At 36.4% G+C, this 18,248-nt stretch overlaps 1 protein-coding gene across 1 annotated transcript in view; it reads right to left on the bottom strand.

Moving 5' to 3' along the window:
• Positions 1–648: 648 nt before the first annotated feature.
• LOC110450085 (thyroid adenoma-associated protein homolog) overlaps positions 649–18,248 on the bottom strand; it is a 128,038-nt gene continuing 110,438 nt past the window's right edge. The window contains exons 39-41 of the mRNA XM_021497342.1: positions 3,113–3,223; positions 2,291–2,424; positions 649–1,366 (exon numbers count right to left, since the gene is read on the bottom strand). Coding sequence (XP_021353017.1) covers positions 782–1,366; positions 2,291–2,424; positions 3,113–3,223 — 830 coding nt within the window. The 3' untranslated portion in view covers positions 649–781. The remainder of the gene's footprint in view (positions 1,367–2,290; positions 2,425–3,112; positions 3,224–18,248) is intronic.

The raw sequence follows: 18,248 nt of genomic DNA, 5'->3' as shown, positions 1-18,248 counted from the left end.
TGGGGCATATTGTTTACACATGGCAGATTGTTTTGCCCCCGTATCCTCGCATTCTCTTGCAAGACTTGTGCATTTTCCGGCAAGAACTCTTCGAAGGGGAGAAACTCGTGGATTGTCGTGATAACAAGTATTGTGTTTTCAGGGAATTATTCAGACAACTTTAATCATTTGTTCATGTAATTACCCCAAATGCTGTCAAATTAATACACAGACAGCTTCAACACATTGTCATGTTAATACCAAAGCTGTTTTAGACATGCTATATAAATATCTAGGCCATATCAAACACATATTTATGATTTAAACACTCAGGTGCCTGAGTGGATGTGTACCTTATGTAACATGTCAGGTGAAGAAACTTCATATACACGTTATAATATCCAATAGAAGTCACTAGTATCACAAATAAAGCCAGAAGCCCATTGGACTTGCATTACTCATGTATTTCATTATATCATAGATATAGCATTGTGATGTGGGTAGCAGATTAGACTTACAATGAGAGGACATGGCTACCGAGGATAGTCAGAGCTATACAACATCCATCCTATATCACACAAGTGTGTCCCAGTGTACCTACATGTATAGGTAGGGAATAAGAACGGGAGAAACTACCATAAAATACACAACAAAGTCAAAATATTAAATTGCATCATATTTTCTTTACTTTTTTAAGAGAAAACAATTCACCACTGCAGATGTTGTTATTTACCTTAGGATTAAACAGTAAAACATTTAAGGAGGCATATATCAATATATGATGAACTATTTATAGATTCGGTTACATCATCGCACTAGATACCAGCGTGTTTATCACTGGACTTCGCTTCCCTAGTTTACTAACAATACACAAACGAATGACATCACATTGGTCACGAAGTGAGTCACTCAAGCATTGGGCCATGCTCATCAGTTTCAGGGTCCTGTAGATGTTTGGAAACACTGTCCTGTACCATGAAACTTCCAAGAATGGTGATGATACAGTCACTACTTCCTGTGCTTCAATAGATTTGTATAAGACATCTAGGATTTCCTTGAATATTGTTTCCATATCTGACAAACAAAATGTAGCAGTTTCAGGCTTTTGTAGTTTTACAAAATGTTTGTCTATTTCTTGGGAGGGAAAATGTCTTTCACAATACCTGACCACATTGTCAAGTTTTGTGCTATTTTTATGTGTAGAGTTGTCTCCCCTAGCTGCCATGCCATCAGACTGATTGCTGTTAGAAAAAGCCTCTGTTAGATCTTGACCACCGGTCAGTTGAAGAAGAAGAGTGGCCAGATGCTTGATGATAATTTGGACATATATAACATCCTCCCTGTAGGTGTTCATCTCCCCCTTGTCAAACAGTCTCTCCTCAACATCCTAAATAAATCAATTTTAATCAAAAACATGTAATTAATATGCAGTAAAGAGACATTTGAATAAGTTTGCAACTTTAACATCTGTTTTAACGTTAAATTAGCTTTATTTTTTGTTTTCAATTTTCTTACTTTATTTAAGATTACATGTATATTTTCCCACTGATCTGATATCAAGTGTTATAAGATTTAACAGTAAGCGTTTTTCATTGGACACATAGCGTAACAACAGTATATTTCTAAGAAGCATTCTTATAGAATTTTGACACTCTACAGACTCCCACTAAAATGGTTAGTAAGCTATATCCCTTGGTACCTGGTTTCTTGTATGGTATTGGACAAGGATATTTTTTCTAAATTCAAGGGTTTTAAGTTTTTACCTTGCCTTAATATGTGCACAATCAATGTATATATCCACAGCCAAATCATTTTATTCATTATTCAAACAAGTTGTATAAACGCCACAATTTTTTTTTGACTAGCTACATATTATAGGCCTATATAAGTCTGATTATGTTTTTTATCATTTGGCATTTATATTCAGAAAGTTCTTGCACAAGTGGCATTTTGGACCACTGTGGCCTTGAAAGTAGATCAAGGTCATTTATTGGTTGAAAGTTTATGGCCCTCCATTTCAGGTACCTTTTGGCCAAATATCATTACTCTAGGCCTCTTGGTTATTCAGAAGAAGTTGTTTAAAATCTTTTTAACACATTTGACCCTTGTTATCTTCAAAGTAGGTCAAGGTAATTCATTTGACCCTAGGTCATCCAGTTCTTGAGAAGAAGTTGCTCAAAGAAACAGTTGATGGACGATGAACGACACACCATACCATAAGCTCCCAGACACTTCGTGCCAGGTGAGCTAAAAGAAAACATATATGTGAACCTTGTAAAGTACAAATGGGACAATAGCTATAAATACATACACTATTGTCCGAATCCTCTCCTTTTATCCAGTTGACCAGAGTGGACAAGCATCCCTTCCATCTCGTCGTAGTACCATGACAAATGACCAACTGACCAATCAACAGGTCCAGTGATAGGAAGGGTTGTACTGTACCTGTAAAAATAACATTGTATATAGGTGAAGGTAGGTGAATATGATGTCACTTACACAAACAAAATCTACCAGACATTAGACATTATTTACTTAGGTGAATATCCATCTAGGAAGCTGTAGTATGGTAAAACCCTAAACAGATCAAGCAAACATATTTCTGAATAAAGTAACTAATTCTATTCATCAAATTGTCTCAAAGAGAGTTACCTGGTAATATTTCTCAAATAAACTGTTTATCAAATTGATAAGCTTTCTCTCCATGATTTATAGCATTGTGATGTAAGGAGTTAGTACTTCCAGTGTCAGCACACAAGTACCTAATTAAAGCAGATCACTTGATGAACACAGTAAGAAAAGCTTTGAGGAGAAAATAGATAGAAGAATATAGTTTGGGCAACCAAATAAATGTGCAATTTAGTATTTTGCAAATTACATACAAATTTTATTTGTTTTTAGTCCCGGGGTAATTTGTTTTCAGCTATCAAAATAAGTTTGTGAGAAATATCCTGTCTCAAACTTCCTCATTGAAAACAAAATGCTTTAGCAGGTTCAAACTGTAGATGGCTCACATGTGGAAATATGTAATTAAAAATGTCATTGAAGTGTATTTGTCAAAGGATCCATGTTGGGTCCTGATAGGTTTGGGTAGTGACATCACAAGTTGGATTGAAGATTGAGAAAGGCTCACCTCTTGTCTCACAAAGTTTGGACAAAGCCTCAGTAGCCACCTGCTTTACTTGCCCATCATCCTCCTGGAGTAAATTGACCAAGACTGTCCAAAACTCAAAGGTCAGGTCACCTGTATAAAATCAATAGTAGGTAAGGTATAATGTCAGGCTACCTGCATAAAAATTGATACCTCTGTAGAACTTAATCATACATCTGCTAAATGACATGGTGTATTAAAATGAATGGAAGACATGGGTTATAAGAGCCACTACCATCCACCAACTAGGTGACTGTATTGTATAGGTATCGTGAACAGAATTGGGGTCCTCAGGGCCACAACTGATTTGTCAAAAGGACTGCCATGGAACTTTAAACATTTAAAACCACATTCTATCTTAAATGCAATAATATTGTATTATGTAGTTAAAAAATTAATGATGATTTTTTATAGATTTTCTTACCATTAAATTTGTTGTGGAACATACCTTTGCTTCAAGCAGCTAATACAAAGTTTTTACCCATTAATATTTTATGGTATTTTATTTAAAATTACATTACCTCATTCGGGAAAGGAAAGCCAAAATGTACTGATATGTCAAAATTTGTGCACTACTTTCTTCAATTCAATGTACCGGTATTTCAATAATCGCTTGAGCAAAAGTTCAAAAAAAGGAAAAAAAAAAAAAAAGTAAGCTATTGCACCCCCCCCCTCCAAAGTACACCATACATTGATATAATACTACTACCATCATTACTAGGTCTACAATAGGGTCCGTCAGAACCTTATTTTTTCCCCAATATATAAACATTTTACGGTTGTTAATCTGTATATGATATTGCCTGTTAATAAGATACACAGAAAACTATGGTGGGTAGGATGTGATTGGAGGTGGGTTTTTATATCAGTAATAGTTTCCATTGTAAAACTACAGTTTGAAAATGGGTATTGAAGTTACTGGAAGGAAAGAACTATAGCAGACATGCTACAACCCAGTACTGGCTTCAGAAGAGTAATATTCTCAGACGATCATTCTCTGCGGAATTTTATTACTCTATAAAATATGTTACTGGATTTCTTCCCTAGTCCTATGATAATACTGTACTAAAGACACCCTGTTCTCCGTCTGGGCAGGACAACAATGGACTTTACAGAACAATGACCATTCTCAATACACACCTATAGACCGGAACATTTAATCATCCCTCTGTGTACAGGCAGATATACTTATCAGGGACTAATTAATTACGGGAGATTACGTAACAAGATGACCAGATAGATAGGTATTGTGGGTGTATATCTTGATGTCTGCTAGCTAACAGAGCGTCTGGACCTTAGTGCTATAATCGTTATCTAACGACTCCCTAATTAACACCAGCCCGACAATTTGTTTTGAAGTAACTGATACAGACTTCAACACATATTAAACTGATTTAATAAGTGATTTTTATTACACATACCTATGTCAGATTTACTATAAATTAATATGAATTGTACTAATTAATTATATATATATATAAATAGGCCAAGGACTGACCAAGCCTAAAACACATACCTGCAAGTACCTGTTCTTTATTGCAAAAATGTTTAATGATATACATGTAATTAATTTACATGCACATAATACCACGAGTTCTAGAAGGAATTGACCCAGTCCAGTCCAGCTACACATAATACCACGAGTACTAGACAGAATTGCCCCAGTCCAGTTCAGCTACACATAATTAATGGACATGCACGTTCAGTTAAATACGTTTTATTTATGTCTAGTTTTATAAACCCTCTCAAAGTATTTTGCTCAGAAACTTTCCTAGAACCATAATAAGAGTGTCAATAAACAGGGCGTCTAGTGAGTAAAGTACCCAGAGACGTCTAGTGAGTAAAGTACCCAGAGACGTCTAGTGAGTTAAGTACCCAGAGACGTCTAGTGAGTAAAGTACCCGGTACAGGAATGTATATGTATCTAGGTCAATTTCAGCAACATTGTAAAATATCTTGATCAGACTTTCAGTTTAACTTCCCTAGCAACATGATCTGAGTTTCAGTAAATCAAACTTCTCTAAAACCAAGACTTTCGAAAAGTTGAACATTTCTTGCAGCATGATCAGAGTTATTAGGTGACAATTTAATACCTGAATTCAGTCACCAGCCCACATCAATATTCAAATGTTGCATGCATGGCACGATTCAAACAAAAACATGTGGCATATTTAAATTTCTATAAGACATAAAAGAGGTTAAATAAAGATGAAGTCATTTGACAATTAAGTTACTTTTTGAACCACTTTTCTTCAAAAGTATAATACAAATTTATTTACATCCAGCGTATATAAACTAATTATCTCTAATATGAATAGTTGTCCTAGAGTCAAAGTCTGAAAGGGAATTATTTTCCCAGCCAAAATTAGATAAGTTTGTGTACGTTGTAAGAAGTCCTGCTTGAGACTCAATCATCTGTATCCACCTGTCCCTCTCTGGTGCAGTTTATTTTCCCAACAATCATTAAATCCTGGCAAAAAATGACTCAAATCATCTTGATCAGCAGTTAAAACGATAGTGATATACTTACAAACATTGATAAGATTTTCTGTTACAAGATAAAACAATGTGTTTCTCTATTGCTGCGCCTGCATGAGGGTGGGAAAGCAGGAGAAAGCGGGAGAGTTGAGGGTGCTATTATCAGGTAATTAGACCTATCCAGTAAGTGTAGATCACTGAGGGGTTATAATCACTGGATACACCTCCACACCGCTGTAGGGGACGCTACACTACTGCACAGAATTTGTGTGAGTAAGACCATCTAGTCTGTCTTGTAATGTGAGTGTAAGGTAAGATAGTCTAATGGATGTAATAATGTGATGCTTTTATAGCTCATGGCATCCTTACTACCATGGATGCAACCAAACATGCCCAACTTTGTAAGTATAACTGAATTGCTGAACATGCCTATTTTTAAGATCACTTTCATCTAAATAGCAGTGCAGAAAGAGTAGCAGATTTTTCCTCTCTATGGTTTGATTATGATTAACTATATTTACATTGAAATCTTAACAAAGAATTAATTTAGCTTGACCAACGAATTAAATAATCTAATTCCGTGGTTTTACTATGATTTCCTGTCTTTGCATGTTGATGTTAATCCAGATTGTCACCAGCTGATTCTTATGAAATTCAATGTACACCAAGGGTTTATCTTAGTTGTGTTAACTAAAGGGTTTGTGTGTTGGATAATCATGATTGCATGGGTAGTAATCAGTATATCAATGCATGGAAAATGATTTCCTGGGTACAAGTAAAATACAATACACTGTACTGCCAAATCATGCCTAGATATTGTACAAAATATCACCCTCAGGCCCAATATGGTATATAATATCACCCTCAGGCCAGATCTGGGATATGATATCACCCTCAGGCCAGATATGGTATAAAATATCACCCTCGGGCCAGATATGGGGTACAATATCACCCTCAGGCCAGAGATGATATACAGTATCACCCTCAGGTCAGATATGGAATACAATATCACCCTCGGGCCAGAGATGATATACAGTATCGCCCTCAGGCAAGATACTGTATACAATATCACCCTCAGGTCAGATATGGTATACAGTATCACCCTCAGGCCAGAAATTGTATAAAATAGGCCAAATATAGTATACAGTATCACCCTCAGGCCAGATATGGTATATGATATCACCCTCAGGCCAGATATGGTATAAAATATCACCCTCAGGCAAGATACTGTATAAAATATCACCCTCGGGCCAGATATGGTATAAAATATCACCCTCAGGCAAGATACTGTATAAAATATCACCCTCGGGCCAGATATGGTATAAAATATCACCCTCAGGCAAGATACTGTATAAATATCACCCTCAGGCCAGATATGGTATACAATATCACCGGCGGGCCAGAGATGATATACAGTATCACCCTCAGGCCAGATATGGTATACAGTATCACCCTCAGGCAAGATACTGTATAAAATATCACCCTCGGGCCAGATATGGTATAAAATATCACCCTCAGGCAAGATACTGTATAAAATATCCCCCTCAGGCCAGATATGGTATACAATATCACCCTCGGGCCAGAAATGATATACAGTATCACCCTCAGGTAAGATACTGTATAAAATATCACCCTCAGGCAAGATACTGTATAAAATATCCCCCTCAGGCCAGATATGGTATACAATATCACCGGCGGGCCAGAGATGATATACAGTATCACCCTCAGGTCAGATATGGTATACAATATCACCCTCGGGCCAGAGATGATATAAAGTATCACCCTCAGGCCAGATATGGTATACAATATCACCGGCGGGCCAGAGATGATATACAGTATCACCCTCAGGTCAGATATGGTATACAATATCACCCTCGGGCCAGAGATGATATACAGTATCACCCTCAGGCAAGATACTGTATACAATATCACCCTCGGGCCAGATATGATATACAGTATCACCCTCAGACCAGATATTGTATAAAATATCACCTTCAGGCCAGATATGGTATACATGCTCACCATCAATGTCAGATATGGTAAACTGATGCAGCCAGGTATAATAAACAACAATTTAACACCTTAGCATTTTCAAAATTACAAAATAGTAAAACAAAGTGGGTGGTAGGAGAAGGGACAGGCTACAGTATCCCATGGTGTGGTGCCCGGGGCTATGATAAGTCTATACCTGAGGGAGATACAAGGTTATCATACCTCTGGGGTGATATATATACCCTTAACACACATATTGCATCTTAATTATCTCATAAATCCTGATAGACAAGCCAAGTGATATCAGACTAAATTAATTTCACATCGATATTTTGATAAAAGTCCTCAGACATCTTGTTAGGGTGGCCAGTAGGTGACTTGGAAGTGTTAGAGGGGACAGTCCACAGAAACATGACTTGAACTCGTATCAAGAAAATCAATTTAAAGTCACTTAGATGTTTAAATTTGTTTATCTGTGAAGTAATCAATGATGGGAATATTTTATAAAATAAATTAGAGAAAAATGTCCATGAAGGTAAAAGTAATCTTCAGGCCATCACCCGTTAATGTTGTTATCACTGGGGAAGGCCACCACATGGCGCTGGGGGATTCCCCGCTGTGATCCTTACCCTCCAACACACTTATCATCGAAATTGAAACCTTTGGTGTCATATATAAACTGAGTTACATAAAAAATAGATTGGTGTCATTATTTTGTGGATATTATTTTCCATCGTGGATCAAGTATCAACAAGTACCCAGGAGGTGTCATTGTCAAATTTGATACAGAATTATCTCTTTATCTGCTAGGCACGATCATGGATTTGTCTTTTTTTTAGGTAAATCTCGATCTTTAACAGGTTACTGAGTACATAGATACCAAATGAAGAGAGGAAACTGATTAATGCCCACACAGAACCCCACATAAATATTAAACAAATAATAAATACTATTATTACAAAGGCATTTAAGTAGCTATATTGTATATAGGTTTCACAGATCTTCATCGTTGATTCTATATACAACAAACTTTTAAACACAAACAATATGACGCCCTACCAAGTCTGGTTTATAGAGTATCAATTCAAATCCAATACATTTATCAATATGATCAGATAAGTGTGATGTTTTCTCCTAAACTTGAGTTGACATATTTCCTGTCGTACACACTGGTACCTTCCACACGGTCAAACCTAATTTTCCTAAAATTGAAAAGTACAATTGTACTTTGAACTTTTCAAACCATAAAGCATTTGACTATCAGGAAATCATCAGTAATCCCGTCAATAAATCTGCTGAAAATCTGATCTCGTCTATTCAATGAGATAATTTAGCATTGAGATTATGAAAAGTGAGATCGGAAAATGTACTGATATAAAAACAAATATTTTATTATAACTTGTCATAAAAGGAAACACAATGTATCGTGTGACCTGACAGTGTGTTGGTGTCAATGGATGACAAGCCCCAGTAAGGTGAAACCAGCATTTGTTAGGATGGTAAAATAAACTTTCTATAAATCTAAAGTTTTTCTTGTTTTGCGAGTTGACCCTAATTGATGTAATCTATGACAACTGAAAGTAAAATCAATTTCAGATTAAAAAATAGAGATAAAAAAATCTACATAAGACAAACTCTGATTCCAGAATAAAAGAAAACAGTTGTGATATCTTGTAATAAGAGTTGAGTGGAGTATAATGTTGGGCGTTCCATTGAAATCAAACGTACAGAAGATAGAGAGCAGTTGTTCCTGTGAGGTCACATGACTTTCTCTATCCTTGATCTGTGTAGTGTTATAGGATCTGATAGATTTCCACACACAGAGTGTGGTATTTGTCATAACAACGGTGCTGACTGACATGTAGAGGTTCAATCTTACGCCATCTTATAAATACTAGAAAGTACATCTGAAAAGGTCATATCACAAAAGTTCACTTCAAGCACACAAATATTCTTTTATCATAATTTTTCTGTGATGATAACTTTTGTTTCATATGAATAATATTGAACCAAAATAAAATTTTGTGATATTTTAAATAGACAACATGCACACACAATTAACATACACTTTCAAAATTCCTATGGACACATGCATGCAAACAGAATATTATATTACTAACTATTTACCTGTTCCTTTTAAATTTTGTATTTGATTCAATATTTTTGACACTTTTTACATACACAAAATAATAATTAAAATCAGTTTTAACTTGTCAGATAACAAGAAGCTGACTATCAGCTTTTCGAAATGATAACTCAAACCTAAAGATAAAAAAATGTCTCTGACTTGATGCAATTTAAGAAATTAAATTGATCTACTAGTATGCATAGTGCATAAACATCAACATGAATTACCACTAGTAAACAAAGACACTATTTAAGTCAATGAGTTTTCATCAAGCTAGGCTATATAATTGCTTCCTGAAGTCAAAGAAAAATACCTGACATTTCTAGGTATAAGTAATGAAATCTACATCACTGATAACGCTGTTTTGTCTGTGATTCAGAGAAATAAACAAGGGATCATTATGTCAAATTTAACCCAAAACACAAGCCGCCTGTTAATCACTCACAGCTGGGGGTCCACATGTGGCTCCCATTATCACTGCACACTCACACTTCTAGCTTTACATGTCCTGATTTTAAATTGATGAATTAAGTGCACAAATAATTATTCCATAGGAAATGGGAGATTTCTTATCTCTCTACTTATAGAGATAGAAAAATAAATAGCATCTTGTGTGTTGCCAGTTGTTCTGGCCCTGGGATAGGTTGGGTATACAAGGTTATCTGCAGGTGTGGTGTTAGTCTTGGAAACCTGCACTCTGTGGGATCAGAGGTAGGCTCTTTGAACATTCTCGCCAGACCTGTGACCTCATGCTGGTTCTGTTGACCATTGGTCATTTAGACATTAACTAGGTACTTAGAATGATTGACCCCCTACCAGCCTAGAGTAATCACTTTGTAACTTTGGACAGAGTAGACCCCTACCTTGGCTAAATAATCAGACATTTCGGCCCTCCTCAATTGTAACTTCTCACGAGTCCAAAGGACATGGAGTTTATTGGAGAAGAAAATGATCCAGAAAATACCTTTATCTCTAGTATAGCTTACAGACAGTTAAGGCTCCAGGAAGTCTTTGATTTTATGGAAATTTGATGGGATTGGTAACACTGTGAGAAAATTGTCAATGCAAAGAACACTTAAAACAGCATAACAAATGGATTATTTTCAAAAAAGTCTTCAAAGAACGCTGAAATTTGTCGTTAGCACATCAGATATTGCAAATGTTTTTTATACAGACAATTCATTTACATGTTCATTTTGCTTTTTTGTATTTGTAATAATAAATATAAAAACGTTTAAACATGTGGACAAAATAATAAAAAAATTACTGAGAATAGCTGTTATACAAAAACTGTCTTTATCGATTTCCTTGAAAACTGACTTTTCTAGAGGAATATCTGAGGCAGCCACTGGTGATCATGAGCTGTCTAAAAGTGTACGGGGGGGGGGGGGGGGTTTTNAAATGAGAAACATATCTGACTTTCTACTCTTAAGGATGTGTGTAAGTAAATAATATCTGGAATAAAACTTGAATATGTGAATTGTCAGGACTAGAAATGATACTCATGATCTTCTTAATTAATCTTATTTATACATGTATGTGGTGTAGCAGGTTTACCAACACACCTGCATTAATCTTGTAACCTTCCACACTGACACAGAGCTATGTAATACAAAACAAGATGTGTTTCAAATGTTTCCTACAATTCATGGCTGTATAGTTTGTGTGGGTTGGTGGGACTGGATATCACATTGTTTTTATAAACAACAAATTATGAATTTGACATTTTTTGTGATTTGTGTTAGAGTTCAGAATACATGCTACATTGCAATTTTAACCTGTGATTAGAGTTAGAATTAGGGAAATATGCTACATTGCAATTTTTACCTGTGATTAGAGTTAGAATTAGGGATATATGCTACATTGCAATTTTTACCTGTGATTGGAGTTAGAATTAGGGATACATGCTGCATAACAAATTGTACATCTGTGATTTATGTTAGAGACATGTGCTACCTAATAAATTGTATCTGTGATTGGTGTTACAGGTTATCTCCCTTTAAATAGTTTTTATTCATATTTTTGGTTACTAATTGCCTGATCATTACCAATACCTGTGTTAAGTCCTTATCATCTATTATCATACAAAAATGTAATCTTTATTATTTTGAAACTCTTTTGGAAAGAAGGTATATTATTAATGTAGAAGTATATAGCCTTAAGTTAAAACAAAATTCAGAAATTAGGAAGTATACATTTTGTGGCATTGAATTAAATTTCACACAAAATTCTGAACTAAATGATGGTTGGTTAACTGGCTAAGACAAGTAGAAATATGATTTACTGGGAAAGCAAATTTAAAGTCAATTGTATTTTATTAGGTGACCTTGACATTGTTGACATTGAGTACATCAGAGGTCATGCTAATAGACAAACCAGCAATGCCAATGTAAAATAGAAATGCTGTATGTATCTGGTTTCAAAGCATAGCACTGGACGAGCAATGCATGGCCAGAAAATAAAACAAACAGATTTCTTTTATATGTCAACTTAATGAATAGCTCAATGCCGAACCCTTGCCAATCTACATTCTTAGTTGGAGGATCAAATGGTCTTGGGCATGGCAGAACATTGGGTAGATTAGAAATTAAACTGGACGGATGTCTCCCATGGGATCAGAGAGGTAGGCCACGGCTAGAAATCCACCACTGGAGCTACTACATGGTCATGTAAATTGTATTACAGATCTGTCTTAGTTGGGGTATAAGACATCTCGTCTTGCCCACAGCTGAAACCCAACTACATGTACCACAGGTTAGTCCAAACATGATAATAAACATCATCCCCCCGGAGATGTCTGCTTAATGCACAGACAGACTCTAAATGTCCAATTATCAAATGTACCAATATAAAAAAAAAAAAAATCACATAACCCTTTGATTCTTACTTGTACCAAATATGATCCAAAATGACGAGTTTCTCACGCTAGATTTAATAAATAAAACTAGGTCTATACAATTTTGTTTAAACTATATAAATAAAGATAAACATATCTGTAACAGAAAGGCGTTAAGATCAGGTAAAACAGGTAACAGAAAGGCGTTAAGATCAGGTAAACAGGTAACAGAAAGGCGTTAAGATCAGGTGTGTTTATAATTAGGTAATATCTGTAAATATAGGAGAGAAAAAAATAGCAAAAAATACTGAAATATGAAATCATTAATGTAATAAAAAGTCATTGTACTATGAAATACACTGTAATGAAATACACTAATGAAATACACTGTAATGAAATACACTAATACATAATCATCAGATTCCAGTTTCAAAGATGAAATACATCTACTGATTGTATTTCAAGAAATGAACAATTTTATGTCTATTCTGAAACCTATAACACAAATTGTAAATTTTCGTTTTTTTAATCATTAGAAAAACATGTTACTAACTGTTTTCTTCTGTTTCTGTCTGTGTCAGTGTGATATTGTTGTACAGATCTATATACCCAGTTGGAGATAAATTTCTACAGAGATAAAATACCGAGTGTCCGGAGCTATTAGAGAAATGATTTATAATGAAGCCAGATGATGATATCTGTTTATCTCGCCATCCATTCCCACAGCCCACCATTATAACCAGCTCTGTTTCATATCACCCATCACAAACCAATTTTTCAATTAAAATATATACACATGTAGTTAAAAAAATCCCATTAGTAATTTAGATTTTTATTGAGAAATATCAGTGTACACAGAAAACATTTTATTTCAATTAAAGTTCATGAGAAATTATTATTCACTGTAGTATGAACCTTTGGTTGATAGATGAAATTTATCTCTGCATCTGTTTCGGAATTTTTTGTTTTTGATATTTGCTAATTTATTTTGTTTGTTAATTAAAACTACTGTAGCACTATACAACTTGTTAAACTTTGTTATTTTACATCTTTTTAAAACTGCATTTATTATTGTTTTTAAACTGCACTGACAAATTAACCCCAGTACTTACTTTTATTCTTTATTTTTTTCTATCTTATATTTCATAAATACTTTAAAATGAAATTGAGTCAAACTTTTAGAATTTGCTGAGTATCAGAAGTTTCACAGAATTATATTTGTTTAAGCCGGTGGTGGTGGTATTATTGAGCATCAGTTTACAGAATGCGAAATATCCCGTTTCCATCTACAAACAAACTGTGAAGTCATCAATGGATTAAACGTAATCTGCTATAAATCTGACAAAGCCAGGATGTGTGTAAGTGCTATAGAAATCTTCACCCAAACAACAACATCACTGTCTGTTCCATTTTATCCACAAAGCTGATGACATCATATCTTAAAGAAAATCTCAAATTACGACTTCTTGAAATGTACTGTTTTTTTGCTTTTAAGTGCCTGTTGTAACAGCCATAGAAATGTTTATTCATTAAAACTGCAAAATGCTCTAAAAAATATAATAAGCAAGTGCTGATAAGCCCGGGGGGGGGGGGGGGGGGGGGAGGGAAGTTTGGCAGGAGGCAATGAGATGGCACCGCTTGCATGAATCAGCCGAACACTTTCTACCAACAACCTCAGACTAATACACAAAACATTACCCAACTCTGTTTACATACCCAGCTGAAATACGATCACTGTGGGAGAAATGGCCATTTTCCATAAAATCGGCAGAAAAACATTTTAAGTAGCAAGTTACAGTTCCCACAAACGTGTATAGAAGCTGGCAGTACTTGGAACTGGTCGGGACAGGGGACATGGTCGGGACAGGGGAACTGGTCGGGACAGGGGAACTAGTCGGGACAGGGGACATGGTATGGAACATGTCCAATGCTGACTTTTACACAGGCCATTATGTTCCTACATGGACCAGATAATCTTGTTCTTGTCAGTGTTTGACACTGACCTGTTTACAGTGTAAGAGCAAAAGACTTTATCTGATCAAGACAATCAGTGTATTTATTATAATTACAATCAGATCAATATCTGATCAAATTACAATCAATGCTTTTAATTTGATAATTATGGATTTTTTTTCAATTCTCAAATTTTTCCTAGAACTCTGTTTATCAAGTAAAATGCAAACTATGAATTGTAGCCTTAAGCTTAATTGGTTCTTTGAAAATACGCAATAACAGTAATCACTGAAGGTTATATTGCTTCAAATTTCACATTTTATAACACAAAATCAGGTGACGAAGTTCTGCTAAGCTGTTGAAAATATTAAAAGCTTTGATAAATATAAAATGATATTTCTGCAGGAGTACATGTAACATGTTTCAATGAAGTAAAACCTGTATGATCAGACCACCTTTGAGTAGTCCAAAACGGGCTCTCTTTATGGAGGAGTCTCAATACAGGTACAGGACCAGAACACATGAAAGGCTGATAATTTATTCAATACTGTAGCAAAATTGACTTAGTTTCTCTTGTTAAATGAATAACATGTACCATGAATACATACTTATAAATTTATGTACTAATGCGTTTATGCATGAACCTTATTTTACCCAAAAAAAGTCCATACCTGGAAATAAGCCCACCCTGCTTTACTTCCCATGACTTGTAATAAAATGTCCATCTCGTCCCACCACCATCACTGTGTCACTGAGTGATATCTCTTCCTCAATAGCAATCTCTGTCAAAACTACTCACAGACAAGTTATAACCCCCTTGTAAGATAAACACAACATGTCTTTTGAGTACAGGAAACAGTGGTCAGTCTGATACTTATCTGTGTAATAATGTCAGAACCATTTACCTGCCAGCTTTTTAACCGTCACCTTGCTAGCTTCGTTAGAGACAGATTGTCGCTACCTTTGTCAGTAATGGTTACAAGTGCTACTTGATTGACCTCTTGAAAAAAATATTTGTACAATTTATGTTTTGCCGTAGGAAATTGGTTAATGGTCAGTCTTGTCCTTAGTGATAGTGACCATATTGCCTCCTGACTTTATCTGATCATTTATCTGTGAAGGTCAAGATCAAACTCATAAAAACTGACCAGTCCAACATAGGTCCAGTAAGGACCCATGTCAGGTCCATCTGCCATGGTCTGTATTTACGACTGTCCCCCTAGACATTGGAAGCTGGGGGTTACAGCTGTCCCCCTTGACATTGGAAGCTGGGGGTTATGGCTGAAGGGATGGGTCGGAACCAATTGTGTTTTATGGGCCTGTTCTACCTCCCCATGCCTTCCGTGACAGACTCAGATTGACAGGGGCCTGTTCTACCTCCTCCATGCCTTCCGTGACAGACTCAGATTGACAGGGGCGTGTTCAATCAATTGTGTTTGATGACCCCCCTGCCCCCCAATTCAATCCCCCACAGTTAGGGGGAGGTGTATTCCTATAGCATACAGAGACAGGGGTGGGGTTAACCTATTATTTCCTGGCCCGACCCCACCATCTCCTTGACACCAGTACATGACAAGATATAGGTCCCTGGGGCAGGCTTTATCTTATGACCTCCCTGCTCTACCCTCCCTAATTACAGGTATCTAAGTCAAATATTTTGAGGAAAACACCTGTGCCTTTATGAGATATTCTGTTTTGTTCTTTCCTTTTTTCCTCTCAATCTCATTCCTTTTTCCTCTCTCTCTCGTTTCCTCTCCCTCCTCCCCATGACAGAGTACTGCTATGGTAAATTTTGGATATGTGGAACCCATTATATATTTATGATCCCTCTTCCTCAGCTAACAAGGACGTGGTGACCACTGACAGATTGGAGGGATGGAACTAATGTATTCCTAGTGAGGGTGCCAGCTGTTTATTTAGGGAGGGGGAGAACGGTTAGCACTTTATTGACCATGCATCCATTCCCTTATTTGGTATGACACCAATGGTTCGCTATTACTTGGCAATAAAGCCAGAAAATGGTCAATTTGAGGGGAAATGGGCAATGTATCTACTTCCTGACACTTTTGAGTAGGACTGGGGAGGAGGGGGAGGGGGAGGGGTGATATGATGTAGACCTTTGGCAGGTTGAAGCTGTTGACTAGTTGTACACATTGTTTAACAGATATTCAGTGTCTGATCATGTCAGAGTGACAAGTTATTACCGAAAAAGCAATTGTGTGCAGACATGCATGGCGACTGCCCCTACTATTGTGTGTAGACATGCATGGCGACTGCCCCTACTATTGTGTGCAGACATGCATGGCGACTGCCCCTACTATTGTGTGCAGACATGCATGGCGACTGCCCCTACTATTGTGTGCAGACATGCATGGCGACTGCCCCTACTATTGTGTGCAGACATGCATGGCGACTGCCCCTACTATTGTGTGCAGACATGCATGGCGACTGCCCCTACTATTGTGTGCAGACATGCATGGCGACTGCCCCTACTATTGTGTGCAGACATGCATGGCGACTGCCCCTACTATTGTGTGCAGACATGCATGGCGACTGCCCCTACTATTGTGTGCAGACATGCATGGCGACTGCCCCTACTATTGTGTGCAGACATGCATGGCGACTGCCCCTACTATTGTGTGCAGACATGCATGGCGACTGCCCCTACTATTGTGTGCAGACATGCATGGCGACTGCCCCTACTATTGTGTGCATACATGCATGGCGACTGCCCCTACATCACAGTCCTGCCACCTTCTGTACCTGACCACGCTCATTTAGATAAACTGTGACCCAGACACACAACCTGGTACACCCAGACACACAACCTGGTACACCCAGATACACCCAGACACACAACCTGGTACACCCAGACATCAGGTCATCAATACCCTAGCCAATAAATCACCTGTGTTTTCAGTATATATAACAGTCTGGGGTATTTTTCCATACCAATTAACATTTTTATGTATACATATTAAATGTTGTACAATTAGGACTAGTGCATTAACCTTGGCATCAACACTGTCACTGCTGTTGTGATACGGGTGTTTATTAATTTGATACACAACACTGAACCACAAATTAAATAGGACAACAATTTATGACTTGTGCCCTGTCAAGGTTGTGTAAACAGTTAATTGATATTAAACAGCGTCTGAAACATTACACATTATTAAATAAAACATTCTGTAGTTCTATACTCACATCATGATATTGTAAAATCATCAGTATGCTATACCTCTAGGAATAGGAAGGACCACATTTGCCATAAGTGGACCCTTGGTATTTGAACAGTCCAAGAAGTGGGGCAGTTCATTTGGTGTATATGTTATTTCCAGAATCAAATCACAATATAGGAACAAGTACAGGTATATATTATACTGTGACTAATTACAATATAGGACAAGTTCAGGTATACCTTATACTGTAAATAATTACAATATAGGAACAAGTACAGGTACACCTTATACTGTAAGTAATTACAATATAGGAACAAGTACAGATACATCTTATACTGTAAGTAATTACAATATAGGAACAAGTACAGGTATACATTATACTGTGAGTAATTACAATATAGGAACAAGTACAGGTATACCTTATACTGTAAGTAATTACAATATAGGAACAAGTACAGGTATACATTATACTGTGAGTAATTACAATATAGAAACAATTACAGGTATACCTTATACTGTAAGTAATTACAATATAGGAACAATTACAGG

The sequence above is a fragment of the Mizuhopecten yessoensis genome, unplaced genomic scaffold, assembly GCF_002113885.1.
Source record: "Mizuhopecten yessoensis strain PY_sf001 unplaced genomic scaffold, ASM211388v2 scaffold4977, whole genome shotgun sequence".
Classification (NCBI taxonomy): domain Eukaryota; kingdom Metazoa; phylum Mollusca; class Bivalvia; order Pectinida; family Pectinidae; genus Mizuhopecten; species Mizuhopecten yessoensis.
This window is presented reverse-complemented; position numbering and strand designations above follow the sequence as displayed.